General features: G+C 46.2%; 1 protein-coding gene across 2 annotated transcripts; it reads left to right on the top strand.

Moving 5' to 3' along the window:
- The first annotated feature begins 970 nt into the window (after window positions 1-970).
- LOC139797383 (carnosine N-methyltransferase 2) lies at window positions 971-14,892 on the top strand. Of its 2 annotated transcripts, XM_071746455.1 has the most exons (9): window positions 972-989; window positions 2,228-2,500; window positions 4,636-4,697; window positions 6,035-6,173; window positions 7,329-7,381; window positions 11,726-11,833; window positions 11,944-12,074; window positions 12,596-12,689; window positions 13,772-14,892. In XM_071746455.1, the coding sequence occupies exons 2-9, from the start codon at window positions 2,475-2,477 to the stop codon at window positions 14,125-14,127; spliced, it is 969 nt and encodes a 322-aa protein (XP_071602556.1). In that variant the 5' UTR covers window positions 972-989; window positions 2,228-2,474; the 3' UTR covers window positions 14,128-14,892. The 2 variants fall into 2 exon arrangements, with proteins under 2 accessions (XP_071602557.1, XP_071602556.1); XM_071746456.1 differs by lacking the exon at window positions 4,636-4,697 and having other exon boundaries at window positions 971-989.
- The last annotated feature ends 399 nt before the right edge of the window (window positions 14,893-15,291 follow it).

Here is a 15,291-nt window from a genome sequence, read left to right as displayed (position 1 = left end):
AGGGAGGAGAGAGAGATTAATAGAGAGCGTCTGTTACTCGGTTTAATTGCTGGGCCAGTGTTAAACCATGACAGCCAGTTATATCATAGAAGTTTTGTCTAGGAAAAGGAGAGTAAGTAACTAACTGCTGAAAAGACTCATTAAAAACAACAAAAAAAAGCAACACTGCTGAAGAAGAAAAGAGCTTTGCTCACCAGAAAAATCAAAGTGACATTGCATGGGTTCATCAGTAGTTGTATGTGAAGCTGGGAGGTTTTTCAAAACATCAACCAGTAACACCAGGAAGAACCCTGTGAAAATGCTGAGCGTCTTCCTGAAGTTCATCACCCTAAGAGCTGATCACTGCTTTGTGTTGGAAGTTTGAAACTGGGTTTCTGAATACCCAGGCCTTCCTCCCTGGAGGTGCAGGTCCAAGGCTTGTGGTGATGGGCTGATGGGGCTGAGGTGTGGAGGGGTCCAAGTGCTAGGGGGGCAACTCCAGCCCTGGGCACCCCTGGGGAAAACAAAAAGTCCCAATTCTGTAGGATCAGCCCCAAACTGAGCCCCGCAGCCACAGCGCGTGGGGCAAGGACACTGTGGCCTTGTTTTCCTCTCACTGCTCTGCCTTTAGCCATCACCCCATCCACCCAAACCCCCAGCTTTTCAGGGAAAACAGAGTTTAGAGAGGATTTAGTCACGAGCTTGCCCGGAACAGCGGCGTGGGGAGGGGACATCCTCCAAAGCCACCCTGCCACCCACCCCTGCCCGGGCAGGCAGCTGCCCACAATGTGCTCTTGTTCCCAGTGCCACGGGACAAAGGCTGTTGTTGTAGGCTAATGCTGGCTCAGTTGTGGCATGTGCCTACGTGGGCTGCTGGAACTGGGGGGGGGGCATGGGGGGAAGCAGGGAGGGGTATGAGTCCCCAGTGGGTGGATGGGGAGGTGTCTGAGGGCTGCGCAGTTCCTTGGGGCTGGAGGTTTCTCCACAGCTCCCGTTGCTCCGAGGAGGAGGTATGAAGCCCCTGGTGGGATGCAGATCCTGGCCAGAGGCATGGGGGAGTGGATGGAAAAGTGTCTGGGCTGGGGGGCTTAGCTGGGACCAGGAGGAGGTGGCTGGGAGGCGTGGGGGGCTTGGCTGATGAACATAATCTGCTGGTGCCATGGTGGGTGTCTGGGGGCTGGAAATATTCAGGGATAGAAATGGCTGATGTAAAAATCAAGGGCCAAATGTGTATTTTAGAGTTAGTAAAGAGGTTCGGGTCTTTTTTCAGCTTTGATTTGAATATTTTTGCTTAAAAGCAGCCATGTGACTGTTCACAGCAGACCTGCCATGGGGTGGCTATAATTTAAATCCATTTAGAAGACAAATCTAGTGTAAACCAAGACAGGTCACTTGATGGTAAAGCCTCTATTCCCACCTGGGAGTGTGATCCTCAGCCCTGGTGAGCCCTGCGGGGTGGGTTGTGTTTTGGGGGAGGGATCTCAGCAAGGGAGGAGGTTTTACTTTTTGTCCCCTAAATCTCTTCTGCCCGTTGTCTTCAGGGAAAGGGAGTGTGGATGTTTCTAATGCTGTGCTCTCCACCACTAGACCTCATGTGGCCATCCAGAGCCTCTACATCCTCTCTTTTTTCCCTTTGTGTTATTAGAATTTAGTCAAAAGGATCATCAGTCCCAGGGATGCTGTAGTCCTTGTCAAGAGAAAAGGCCAAATTGAGGTACAGGGAGCACCCAGGATTTTCTGTATTTGTGATAGTGACCACTGCACCTCCTTCTGTGCCAACCCAACCTCAGGGACCTCCAGACATCTCCAGCTTAGCCAGCTCTCCCTCAAGAACACTTCCCCAGTTTCTAATCCCTGCAGTTCAGCAAGCAGAGTTGGAGCTGTTCCTCCCACCCCCTTCAGGCTGCAGTGCCTGTGGGCAGGTTCTGTTGTTATACCCTGTTTAACCCTCAGACAGGGAAATTAAAAATATTTGCCCAGACCTCTGGGCAGCCACTGAGCCCCTCTTCTTTCTGGAGAAAGCAGGAATCTCTCAGCCCATCCCCAACATGCCCACCCATCAAGCAGCATGAGGGGGATGCAGGAAAGCATTTCCTCCTGCCCAGGGCATCAAGCACAAAGGAGAAATAAAAAAGCAAATGTAAATGGCTCCTGGGCCTGCCACTCCCACTCAGTTTTTAAAGACTTTGAGGTCTCAGTATGTCGGGTTTTTTTTTAATTTTTATTTTTTTATTATGCTGGAACCCAGGGCAGCTCCATCCATGGGATGAGGACAGCCCTGCAACCACCCTTGCTCCTTGCCAGCGGGTCTCGGGTTTCCCCTGCTCCCTCTAGTGACACTGTCTGTCCCCACAGCCTCAGCCCAGCCCCGGCCACATGCCAAGGTCACCCTGGAGCCAGGAAGCAGGTGGAAATGCTGCCATAGGAGCCAGGAACAGGGCTTACCCAAAGCTCCTACCCAGCCACTGTGTCCCAGCGCAGCACCCGCCCCCACCATGGACACCATCTCGGAGCTGAAGAGGTACGTGGGTCTTGGAAAGGACTGAGGGTGTTTCTGGATGGGTGGTAGATCCAGCCCCTGGTGTCTCAGTGTCACAGGTGGATGTGTCTAAGATGGGAGTGACAGCAGAGGTGCCCCTGTCCTGGGAGGAATGAGGGCTAAGCCAGCCCCTTACCCTTATCTTGGTGAGGAGATATTTAGCCCCTTAGCAGCCTAAGTTTAGGTGTGATGAAATGATGAGTTACAAAGCTGTTCCTGCAATGTGTGTGCCTGGAAACATCTTAACTTTAAAACTTTTTCAACTTAGAGGTGCTGTGCCACATGAAGTGACACTGTGAAGTGTCTCTGTGCCCTGTACCTGCAGTCCCCAGGTCCTGCAAGGGAAGAGGTCACCTTGCTGAGGGTGAGCTCCAATGGGACCACCTGTGCCCCAGCACCCCTTTCTGTGCTGATTCTGTTGTTGGGTGTCAGGGTCTTGGGAGGGGCTGCATCAGCCCAAGTTATTGCAGCCCATTTTCACATCCAGGCTGGAATTTTCAGCCAGCTTTCAGAGGAACCCTGTTAGTTCTCAGGAATGAGCAAGCCTGTTTTGACTTCCCAGCAGCTTAAAATCCTGCCTGGGGATAAATGGGAAAAGTCTAGGAGGAAGAGTTATCTTGGCATCATCTGTCCTGATGAATACTTGTGCTACAGTCTGTGCAGGTCACCTGGGATGGATGGAAAAGTTTGGCCAGAAATCAAGTTTGTGTCCCCAGACCCCAAGAGCTGCTCCTCTCTGCACAGGGGAAGCCACACTACCCCTTGGCAGTTAACTGGGAGATTTATTCCTAAAACCCATCCTGCTCGGTTCAGCCAACTGAGAGGACAAAATCATGCCCTGTTCTGACAGGCAGAGAGGGATGAGGCCAGGGGTTGAGTGGAAGGTGGAGGGACTGGCCTGCAGCCAAGCTGGAGCTTACAGAGGTGGCTGAGCTCATGTTTGTGTGCTGAATTTCTGAGAGATGTTTTGTGGGGAGAGATGAGGCCCTGGCAATGGAACCAAGACCTCTGATGTACCTCATGGGAGCCAGGTGTGTGACTTTGGCAGTGGTCTTGCAGAATTCTGGCAGCCCCTCAGCATCTCTGAGACTTCTGGTTCACCTTAGTCTTTTCTTGCCTTCTTCACCATTTGCACATTCCCTGCTAGCAGTCATTACATATTGCATCTCAAATCCTTCCTACAAGACTCCCTTTTTAGCTTTCAACCTGCTGTCTTGTTCCTGACTCAGGCAGGACTTTCCTCCCTGGCTGGAGGGACTTGGGGTCTGCTTACTAATATTGCAGACTGCTCATCATGAATCATTTTCCAATGGCAATGTTTTGGGAGCAGCAACGTGTCCAGAGCCAGGTTGTCCAGGGGCATCACCCCTAAGTCTTGCTGTGGGGTGATACTGAAATGTGGATACCCAGAAGATGACTATTTCCCTTGTGTAGATAGCCTCACCCCAACACTTTCTTTGCAGAAGTGATATCCTTTCTCCAGTCTAATGTCACACTTTCCTTTGGCTAGTGGCACCTCTATTTTCTAAATGAGGCACACTGTCAAAGGAAAATAAAGGTGTAACTTCATTGCTGGAAATCTTCACAAAACTGAGAATGAAAACTTATGACTAAATGAAAACATCTCTGGTCCAATGACCTCTCTGAGTTTTGCCCTTTGAGTCCCAAAAAGGAAAGCAAAAAAGTCCCGGAAACTTTGGGCCAAGCAGATCTTTTAGAACTACAAATGCTTTAGCTTACTATAGCCTTTTCCTATTTTCACTCCTATTTTTTCTACTCGATTAATAATTGAAAGTTTCAGAGAGTGTGCAGTATCAGTTTGTCTGATGCCTTCCACTGTATTGACTGGTTAATGGTTCTCCAGAGGGAAGAAAAGCTTCCTCAACACATCTGAGAAAAGCACTGGTGCAGGTGGCCAGTCCACTGCTGATTCTGATGGGTGATCAGCAAATCAAGAAGGTTTGAGTTTTTTTATCCTACTGAAAGAGAAAAAAACATTGCTTACCAGGCGGTGCAAATTTGTCCTGGATAATCTTCATTTTGTTCTTCATTTTCAAGGCAGCTTTAAAAAGGGTTCAGGTTCTTCAAATAACTGAGTTGCAATACTTGCCTTACAGGAATAGGTTCCCCAGCATGAACTTTGAAGCAGAGATTCTGACAGCTCCACATGATAATTCAGGTATTTGGGAGGGAAAAAAAAAAAAGGAGGTTAAAGTAAAATGCTCACTAAGGTTGCTACCACTAAAAAAACATTTTAATTCTTTTGGAGCTAGAGAATGCATTGGGGTGTTTGTTGGTTTTTGTTGGTTTTATTTATTTATTTATTAAAAAAACAAAAAACAAAAAACAAAAACAAAAAAAAACCAAGGATGCTAAAGAGACTGCAGTTCAGGTGATTTCTGGTTTATGCAGTTCAGAACGGAGGATAGATGTTGAAATCTTTACCTCCAGTAAGGCTGGACACAGGATTTCCACACAGACCTACCAGAAACACAGCTGCCAGTGATGTGTGGTTTTGGAAAGAGCACAGGCATCCAGTTTAAGACTGAAAAGTCTGGTATGAGACATACAAAATTTTCTTAGTGGCAAAGGCAGATAAATATGCAGCTCTTCAAAAGGCAAATATAAGGATGAAGGTGTTCTGCTGAGCCCTGTCTCTCATCCTTATTCCTTTTAGGAGGAAAAGTTGGTTTTGTTGGTTTTTTTTTCTATTGAATTCTGCCTTTCCAATGCTGATGTCACACTTTGAGGCTGGGACTGGGACTGCCTTCCTACTGTAGTCCTCTGCCTGAGCTGGACCTCAGGGCCAGTACTCATCTGAACAGCATCTTCTCATAAACCTCAGACCTTAGTCTTACCATTGCTCTTCAGACCCAAGCAGCTTGTGCTCAGGAGTGTTGTTTTTAGGACGAGACAGCAGGAAAATGAGTTTTTGTAATAATAGCTTGGAACCCCCGGAGTAGCCCTGGGTTCAGAGCCTGCAGTTCCCAATTGGAAACTCCCTTCCCTGCTCCAGCAGGATCCAGAGCTTCAGGTGCAGGTGACAATTTCTGTGTTGTACCACCCCTGATAGCATGTGTGCCAGCACAAAAACTGGTGATTTCAGAACCCCCATCCAGCATTGGTGAGTGACAACCCTTTTACCTCCTGTGCCATTCCCTTCACCTTCTTGCGTTGGGTTTTCCAGAAAAACACTTTGGTTCCCTCCCTTTCTGCAAACTGAGTCCCTTCTATCTGGCAAAGCAGTTTGGAGACATTTTCCTCTGACCTGGAGTAGTCAGGCACTTCACAAATACGCTGATGTCTAAGGGCATTTAAGAATAATTTCTAAACCCTGAGTGTGAATAGGTTGGAAAGTCCTCACATGAGCTGGATGGGCTCCTGGGCTCTGAGCCCTTCCTACCATCTTCCTCAAGCTCTAGGTTCTGGTGGGTTGGGTTTCTTCCATGACGAAAGGGTTTTGATCATTAATTTGCCTTGAAGCCACTAACACATCATTTGTGTTTGTTCCTCAAGAGCTATACATGATCTCTGCCATGAGAAGTCTCACAGCTGAGGAGTATGTAGAGGCCTTTAAGTCATTTTTGGATCATTCAACTGAGCACCAGTGCATGGATGAGTTCAACAAGGAAGAAATGCCCAGCATCATGGCTAGGTGAGGAATGCTTCCACCCCTCTGAGAAAGCCAGCTGCTATTTAGGGAGGGCAACCTGTGCAGAAGAGCCATAAAACATCTTTGAGGACTTTGTGGGGCATGAATGAACTTTTAATGCCTCTCAATTTTAAGTCCCTTACTAGCAGTCCTTAAGATATTCTGTTTAATGACTCCAGAGTACATGCTGTTTCAATTAATACTCTGTGCTGCCTTTCAGCTTAATTTTAAGGAAAGAATCAAGACCTCATTTTTGTGTCCCTCTCTTTTCCTTAGCTGATTTTCCAAGGATTAAATTTTTTGCTGTTGTTTGATTTTATTTTTTTTTTTTTAAAGAAAGCTCTCTCTTGTGCTCTCTCCCAGCTCTTGGGACTTCATCCCACAAGAGTCCAAGCAGAAACACTTCTCTAATTCTCTTCTAGTGACTAATTCCTGTTTTTCTCAATCCTCTAAGACCTCCTTATTTCTATCCTAAGTCGATTTGCATTGCTTAAATAACAAATGATAATCAGTTTTGTGAAGTATTGATGCAATATATTAAGCCTCAATGACTGTGGATACGTTTTAGAGCAGCCCAGATCCAACCAACAAGGAAGATCTTTAAGGTCTGGGTAGTTTTGAATGCTCTGGAAACTGTATTCTCCATCGAGAAAAAAAATCAGGCAGGCAACTCCAGGCCAGATAGATATACAAAATAAGCAATAGAAATAATAAATAAAAGTTAATTTGCATCTGGAGATTTTAAATGAAAAGTTTTCTAGTGGGAATTTTAAATGATGCAAATCACTGTGGTTTCTATGGTGTTGATTGTGGGTCTGACTCTCATCAGGGCTTGGGCTCCTTGACTCTCTCCCTGCTTGTTGAATCATTGCTGTGGCAGCTCCTGAGGCTGTGGATGGGGAACTCCATCCCTCCCAGTTTAAAACCAAGAGGATTATCAGAAAGAGAGGATTTCCAGTCATTTGGATAGCCTGATTGTTTTTTTAAATTTTTTCTGGGCAATCGCATCCAATATTTGAAACCCAAATTTGTCTCCCTAGGATGTGGAGGTTTTTGCCCAGCTCCCCTGTCCCATCTCACCCAGGCCCAGCCCTGCTATCCCTGAAGGGAACCCTTTTCCCTGGGGTTTCCCCAAGTAACCTCTACTTATCTTTGCAGTCTCGGCAATGGAAAACAGACAATAAATATTCTGGGAGTTGGAAGTGGCACAGGTAAGGAGCTTGACAGCACTGCTGGTGCTGGGGGCCGGGAGGTCCCTCTGGGTAGGAGGAAGTGATCCCACAATTCTGAGCAATGATCAGAGCCCCTCAGGCATTAATACTTCCCCATCTCCCTCTGAAATGCCCAGCAGAGAAAGTCCAGGGGGTGTTGGTTGACTGTGGGTTAATGTAAGTCAGTAGTGTGCCCAGGTGGCCAAGAAAGCCAAAAACACCTTGACTTGTATCAGCAATTGTGTGGCCAGCAGGGTAAAGAAGCTGGTGAAGGGTTTGGAGAACAAGTCTTCTGAGGAGTGGCTGAGGGACTGGGGTTGTTTAATCTGGAGAAAAGGAGGCTGAGGGGAGGCCTTATCCCTCTTCACAACAGTCTGAAAGGAAGCTGTGGTGAGGTTCAGTTTGGTTTGGTCTCTTCTCCCAAGTAGCAAGCAATGGGACAAAAGGAAATGGCCTCAAGTTGTGCCAGGGAAGGTTTAGATCTGGTATCAGGAGAAATTTATTCACCAAAAGGGTTGTCAGGCATCGGCATGGGCTGCCCAGGTGAGTGATGGAGTCAGCATCAGGAAAGATTGAAAAGATGCAAGACATGGTGCTGAAGCCATGGACTTGGCAGTGCTGGGTTAATGGTCGACCTTGATGTTCTTAGTCTTTTCAACAGTAAAAAACTCTGATTCTATAGTGCCATTGCTCAAATCTACCCAAGAAGTGAGAGAGTGCAATGATTTTTGCTTAGTCTCTGCCTCCTGATGACTCTGACACAACTGAGTATGTCTCAAAGCAAGGAGTCCTCCTCCAGGCTAGGTACCAGAGCATCTTCAGACTTCATCAGAGAGAGTGAAACACATCTGAGAGGTTCATTGCACTGCAAATCCTGTGTTAGACTACCCCATGAGAAGTGATCTCTATTTTTGCCTTGCATTTATGGATCCCAGAGGCCAAAGCTGTTGGTGCAAAACCAGTTGGACACAACCATTAATTAGCATGGGGCTGCATCACTTTTTCAAGATATGTTTGCTTGTTTCTACTCTGTTTCTATCCAGTGATAAGTTGGGTTTGACTGTAAATTATGTTTCCCTCCAGAGAGAAAGCCCTCTTCTGGAAAAAAATAGCTTTAAAGCTGTTCTAAATGCATTTGTGTTTAAAAAAATAAAAATAAAAAACCCAAAAAGGTGATAAAACATCTAACTTTGCACCTAGGGAAACTGGGAAAAAGTAAAAGTAGAGAAAAGAAGGCACAGTTTGATTTGTCAGTGTTTGCTTTTGATTTAAAAGGATTTTCAGCTGATTTTTAAGTGGTAATTCTTTTAAAATGAAAGTATTTTTCTCACTTCTTTTTGCTTGTTTTCCTGAGTAAGAGAAAAATAGGGTTGAATTGTTTTCCCCAGCTGGGAATATGTTGGAGCATATGAGAAAGCAAGGAGGAAGAAATAATTCAATTCTCAATTACATTCTGTTTTCATTAATACAAACCCAAAAATTCTGACTCCAAGAAAACACAGGGGAAAAATGAACTTTTTGCTTTGTCCTCATTATTTTCTCTTCAGAAATGTTTTAATGGAAAAAAAAATAAGCCCCCTAAGATTTCCTGGGTGTGCTGGGTAACTGCTCACAGACTCTTCCCCCCCCCCCCAGCTTAACCATGGCTGCAAGAACAGAATTTCTGTGGCCAGGCAGGGAGAGAGCCAGGCTGGCATCAAGCAAAAGGTTATATTTGATCCCTGACCTTTCCAGGCTTGGAATCAGATTTCACAGAGCCCCCCCAGATTTAGTTTGGTTGACGAAAATATTAAGTGGGAGTAGTGACCTACTCCACATCCTGAAAGGCTGCTGGCTGGTCCAGATCATAAGTTCTGGTTCAGCCCATGTTTTCCTGTGGTTGGTTTAACTCTCTCAGCTGTAACCTCCCATTTAGTGCCAGGGTTTGCAGTGGGGCTTCACTCCTTTTTCTGGAGTACCTGGCTGGGTTCTCTGCTGAGGGGTTGATGCTGCCAGGAAAAGCTGGAGGGGAGAAATTCCTGCTCTGTAGCATTGCATTTTACAAGTGTTTGGTTTTTCTTTACAGACAGCCCAGTTGAGGATGTTATTACCTCCTCTTGCAAAGACTGGATTAGGATCCCTGTACAGAGATGGAGTGAGAAAAAACCCCAAACAAATAGCTTTTAAGATGCTGATTTAAGATTTGATGCTGATTTACCCATGGAGTTAAAAACAAAACAAACAAAACAACCAAACAAAAAACAATAAACACAAACAAACAAACAAACAAAAAATCCAAACAACAAAACCAACCAAACAGGTTGCAAGGTACCCATTTGCATCTGATACATCCATTTGCCACCATCAGTGGCTCCAGGGCATGGAGTTACCCTGAGCCTGTGGGAAGCCCTGTGTCCTCTCCTTGCTGTTCCTCCTCCACCACTCCCCACTAACTGGCATTTAGAGCTGTCTGAAATGACTCAGCTGCTTGCTACAGGGTTTTTTCTTCCTGGCACCAATATTAGTCCATGCAGCCACCTTCAGTGAATGTAGCCACAGCCTCTTCCCTTGTGCTCTTGGCCAGCCCTGCACCACTACCACCCCATTCCTCAGGGGCCTTGGGTATTTTTCTCCAATTTCAAAAGACCTGTGCTTCCTTGGGTGTCCCTGTAGCGATGTGGCATGACTGCTATTTCCCTCCTTGAAATCTGCTATTTACTCGAATTCTTGAATTCTATTATTTACTGCAACACTTGCCAAAGATGACAATTTTCTCATAGCTGGAACATCAACTGAAAGGCTGGGAAAGATGCAGTATCTTGTATCAAGCCCTCTGTGTCTGACATTTGCAATTTGATATTTTTAGGCCCCACCATCAGCTACAGACAGGATTCTTGCAGAGCTTCACTCTGGGTGGTCACCTCTGCTGTTCATTTCATAGCCATAGAATCACCAAATGGTTTGGGTTGGAAGGGACCTTAAAGGTCACCTAATTCCAACCCTCTGCATGAGCAGGGATGCCTTCCAGTAGAAGGTGTTGCTCAAAATGCCATAGCCCCAGATGAAGCAGATGGACTTCATACACCTGATGGACTCTGGCTCTTCTGAGAGATAAGATCACCTGAATCTGAATAAGATGACCTGAATCACCTCAGAAGAGGCTGGAAATTTCCTAGGACAGAAGGACAGGGTTGCTCCTCCAGAGTTTAGATGGCACCAGAGGAGCACCAATAGCCAAATTTACAAGGCACCTACACACAAATATGTGAGTCTCTATTTGTAGCTCCAAGATAACAAATTAATTGGTGTCCAGAGCTGAGACCACATTGCCAGTCCCCAGAGAGGGATGATCCAGGGTACTACATGTTAATGGATCTTTCCTCTTGCTGTGCAGTTCCCCAGGTCTTGGAGCTGTGTCACACCAGGGCAGAGCAGCCATCACCTCCCTGGAGGCCACAGCTTGAGTCCTGTGTCCAGTTCTGGGCCCCTCAGTTCAGGAAGGAGATGGAGGTGCTGGAGCAGGTCCAGAGAAGAGCAAAGAGGCTGTGAAGGGATCCAGCACAAGTCCTGTGAGGAAGGGCTGAGGGAGCTGGGGGTGTTCAGTCTGGAGAAGAGGAGGCTCAGGGGAGACCTCATCACTCTCTACAACTCCCTGAAAGGAGGTTGGAGCCAGGGGGGGGTCGGGCTCTTTTCCCAGGCAGCTCTCAGTAAGACAAGAGGGCATGGGCTTAAGCTCTACCAGGGGAGGTTTAGGTTAAATATTAGGAAGAAATTCTTTCCAGAGAGGGTGATCAGACATTGGAATGGGCTGCTCCATCCCTGGAGGTTTTTAAGAGACTGATGTGGCACTCAGTGCCATGGTCTGGGAACCACAGTGGCAGTGGATCGAAGGGTTGGACTTGATGATCTCAGGGGTCCTTTCACACCTGGATGATTCTGTGATTCTGTGTGATTCTGTGGGCAGTGCCAAAGGCATGAAAACCTTGTGCTGTGCTGGAGGTAAACACTGTGCCCACTGCCTCCTTGGCATCATCAAAACTTTGTGGTTTTGTTGGTAACTGATGCTTCCTGGCTGCTTTTTTAAACATTGATCTTGGGCTATTTTGACCTGCTTGTCTCAAGACCCAGAACATTGAAGGTTTCTGTGCTGTTGCTTATCTCTTCCTTGCTCTCAGTCTTATCTGTAACAAGAAGATACTTTGAGCAGGAGGTTATCATGGTAAGGCTATCACGAACTCAGATGCCACCAACAAGCTGCAAGGTGGAAAGTGCTTCACCTCTGTCAGCAGAAACACCAGCAGGTGACACCCTGTCATCATATATGTGTGTTTTTTTTTAAGTAATGCTTTTGTCTTTATTGACTAGGTGAGCAGGACTTGAAAATGATCAGGATATTGCAGGCTGCACACCCAGGGGTCCTTATTGACAATGAAATTGTAGAGCCCAACCCACAGCACGTGGCAGCTTACAAAGGTATGACTACACCTGCTGCTTGGGCAGTAGTGAGGACCAGTGACTGGAACCATGAGGTTTTCTGCTGTCTTGTGAAATTAATTTTTTTTTCCTTCTACTTTTTAAAACAGAGTTGGTGAATCAAACTTCAGACCTGCAGAATGTCTCTTTCGTGTGGCACCAGCTCACTTCCTCAGAGTATGAACAACAGGTGAAAGAGAAAGGCACAGACAAGAAATTTGACTTCATCCATATGATCCAGGTAGTGGAGAATTTCTTCAGTAATGTAGTGTTGGACTTTAGCTCTGTGCATAAAGTTATGAGGACCAGAGCTGAGCACAGCTCCCATGAGCAATAACTTCTGCAGAAGCTCTAAACCTCATTTCTTATCCACCCTGGGTTTGGTCTCTGGTTTGTGCTGGTTTAATTGTGTATGGTGGGTACCAGAACAGGATGAATCTCAACCCACCACATGTCACATGGAGACCAACAATCATGCTTTGCTGCTGCAGACAACCTTTAATTTTTTGCCTTATTAGTTTGGATGGTATTGAAGGGAAAATTTATTGAATTAACACCTGCATCAGGTTTTGGGTCAGAAAATATCCTGCTGTGTCTCTGATGCTGACGTTGTGTGTGCCAATTATATTTTGTAAAATATCTATTTTTCTCTTGTATTAGTGACTTTTGTTTTATTTGGTGATTTTTATTTTATTTCATTTTACTTTCATTTTACTGCCTTGTGGATGAGGACTAATGGCTGTGTGTAACTGTTGCTCCTAGATGCTGTACCGTGTGGAGGATGTTCTCAGTACTATCAAGTTTTTCCACAGCTGTCTTGACCATCATGGTAAACTCCTGATCATAATTTTATCAGGTAAGAAGGACCTTTTTTCTTTTTTTTTTTCTTTTGGTTTTTTTTTTTTTTTTTTCCTCCATTGCTGGTGCTTTGAAGAGGATTTGGGAGGCACGGGTATTTGCCTTAGGGTTTCAGTAGTGTTTATTCTCTAGCAATTAAATAAAAGGAATGCTGCATTTCACAGAGAGCAGGCAATCTGGGGCTTAGCCTCTTGGTCCCCAGTGTCTGATGGGACCACTTGGGCACAGCCTCAAGATACCTCAAAGAGACATACCTCAAAGAGAGCTTCTGCCATAAAGTTACTGGCTAGGGAGAAATGTGGCCACTCATAAATGAAGATTCATGGTGAAAGTGGCACAGTGAAAACACAATCTGAGCTCTGGAAAGATGAATCTTTGGGGCACTTCCCTCTCCACAGCAGTGGCCCAGAACCCAGAAGGACAATGTGGCTGCCAAGAACCCTGGGGTTTTATGGCAGGACAGGAAAAAGAGGCCCTTAAAGTGTCATGGCACTGATTTAAAAAAAAAGACAGGGTTTTTTTGCCAGAGTGCCATGCATGAATCCCCAGTTCGTGGTGCAGTGGACACAGCACACTTCCCCATGTCTGTCATTAAAACTCGTCTCATACTGCTGGTAGGCTTTTTCCCTCTCTAGCTGGGACTGGCTTTCTCAGGTGTATATTCTTTGATGTGCTCTTAAAACTCAACTTAAACTTTTAAAACTGTTTAACCTGATGTATGAAAACATCCACTGTGGTTTAGCAAAGTAGCATTTCATAGGTAGGATGTACGTGCAGGCTTAGCATGTTGGAAACTCTGTGTGTTCTCCTCTGCCTGGGCAAATCCAGTGCTGGAGACCATCTCCTAGGAGTTCCCATAACAGGAGAGTTTTGGGAGGAGGTCTGGTGGACGTGACACGTTTCCCCTTCTCCAGGCATGGGCATTTAAAAGTGAACCCAAATAAATACAAAGCTCCTCTCCTGCTCCTGAGAAGGTCCGGGCCAGTACAAAGGAGCATTTCAGGTTCATTTCACAGTTGCACTAGGTGATGTTTGAATGCCTTGGCTTTCCAAAAGTAACCTTCCCTCCTGCTCTGGCAGACAGCAGCGGATGGGCCAGCTTATGGAAGAAATACAGGCACTGCTTGCCTCCCACCGACAGCGGCCACTACATCACCTCCAACAGCATCACAGATGTTTTGAAGAGACTGGGTGTTGAGTACCACGTTTATGAGTTCCCATCAGGCTGGGATATCACCGAGTGCTTTATCGAGGGGGACCCAGTTGGAGGCCACATGATGGATTTCCTGACGGGGACAAAAAACTTCCTGGGCACAGCCCCCCCGGGGCTGCGGCAGCGGCTGCAGGAGGCTCTCTGCCAGCCTGAGTGCAGCAGCAAACAGGATGGGAGGATCATCTTCAGCAACAACTTGAGTATGATTGTGGTCGAATCCTAGAGCTGGGACCAACCACAGAAGACAAGTTAGGGTGGGTATGGAGGTGAGGAAGTCCCAGAAGGGCCAAATGTAGGAAGAAGGCAACTCGCAGGCAAGGAGGAAAGAAAGAGAGGTTCAGCTACAGCCTCCCCTTCCCAGGCAGGGGCAGCAGAGACACCTGTGACTCCTGAGATGAGCTCTTTATCCCTCTGAGGTCAACAAGGCCAATATTTCACCCTAGCTATCTAGTCCAGCCTTAGGAGAACATTTTTCCAGAAAGTAAAGAGCTCCATCTCACTAAAAGCCTACGTGGGCTTTTTAACAGTATTCATCATGTCTATGCTTTTGCACTGAGATTTTGACTTTTCCATATAGCCAGCAGGTTATACACCTAAGGATGTGCCAAGGTGACCAGGGAGGAGGTTGCAGCCCCCATGTTACTTTTGCATGGACCCACAGCTTTCATCTGCACCAGGACAACACCAGCAAGGTGTCCCCACTGCTTTGCACCCAAATAATGTGCCCCCTGCACCCAGCCCTGAGCTGTAAGCTGCTCTGCACCAGCCTATTTCACATGGCTTCATCAGCATAGGTATTTACTGCCCCAAGCCTCTCAGCATCTTGCAATATAGGCATGTCTTAAAAATTTATCAGCCTTTTTGTTTGGGGAATTTTTCTTGATCCCAGAATGATAGGTGGCCTGTGCTCTTTTCAGGCAGATATTAATTTTGTTACTTCCTTACTACTGTTTTTCTCCATCTAAAATAAAAGCAGTTTTAAACCGAAGCAGCCCCATCTTGTTCTGTATATGTGGGATAACAGAAAATGAAGAGTGAAGAGGTTATCTAGTTAAAACAACAACAAAAATGCATAATACTGTTTTAAGGAGGGATTAAAAGTTTCTTGTAAGTGAGAAAGATGATTCTGAGGTTGTGGCAGAGCTGGGATGGAGCTGCAGCTTGTCCTTGTGCCACTGCCATGGGAGGCATCTGGGCTTGTTCAACACAGCATCACCCCAGCACAGCACCTGGGCTACTGAAATACTCTGTACATGGTTAAGGTGTTAACATAGGTAAGTTAAAACTTTTTCCAGAGGGTTCTGAGTTGTTCAGAGGTGCTGCTAAGGCAGATGGCTAGAAAGAGAGATCCTGCATGGGACCGTGGTGGGATTCAGTGCTGCTTTTA

The sequence above is a fragment of the Heliangelus exortis genome, chromosome 6, assembly GCF_036169615.1.
Source record: "Heliangelus exortis chromosome 6, bHelExo1.hap1, whole genome shotgun sequence".
NCBI classification, from domain to species: Eukaryota; Metazoa; Chordata; class Aves; order Apodiformes; family Trochilidae; genus Heliangelus; species Heliangelus exortis.
This window is presented reverse-complemented; position numbering and strand designations above follow the sequence as displayed.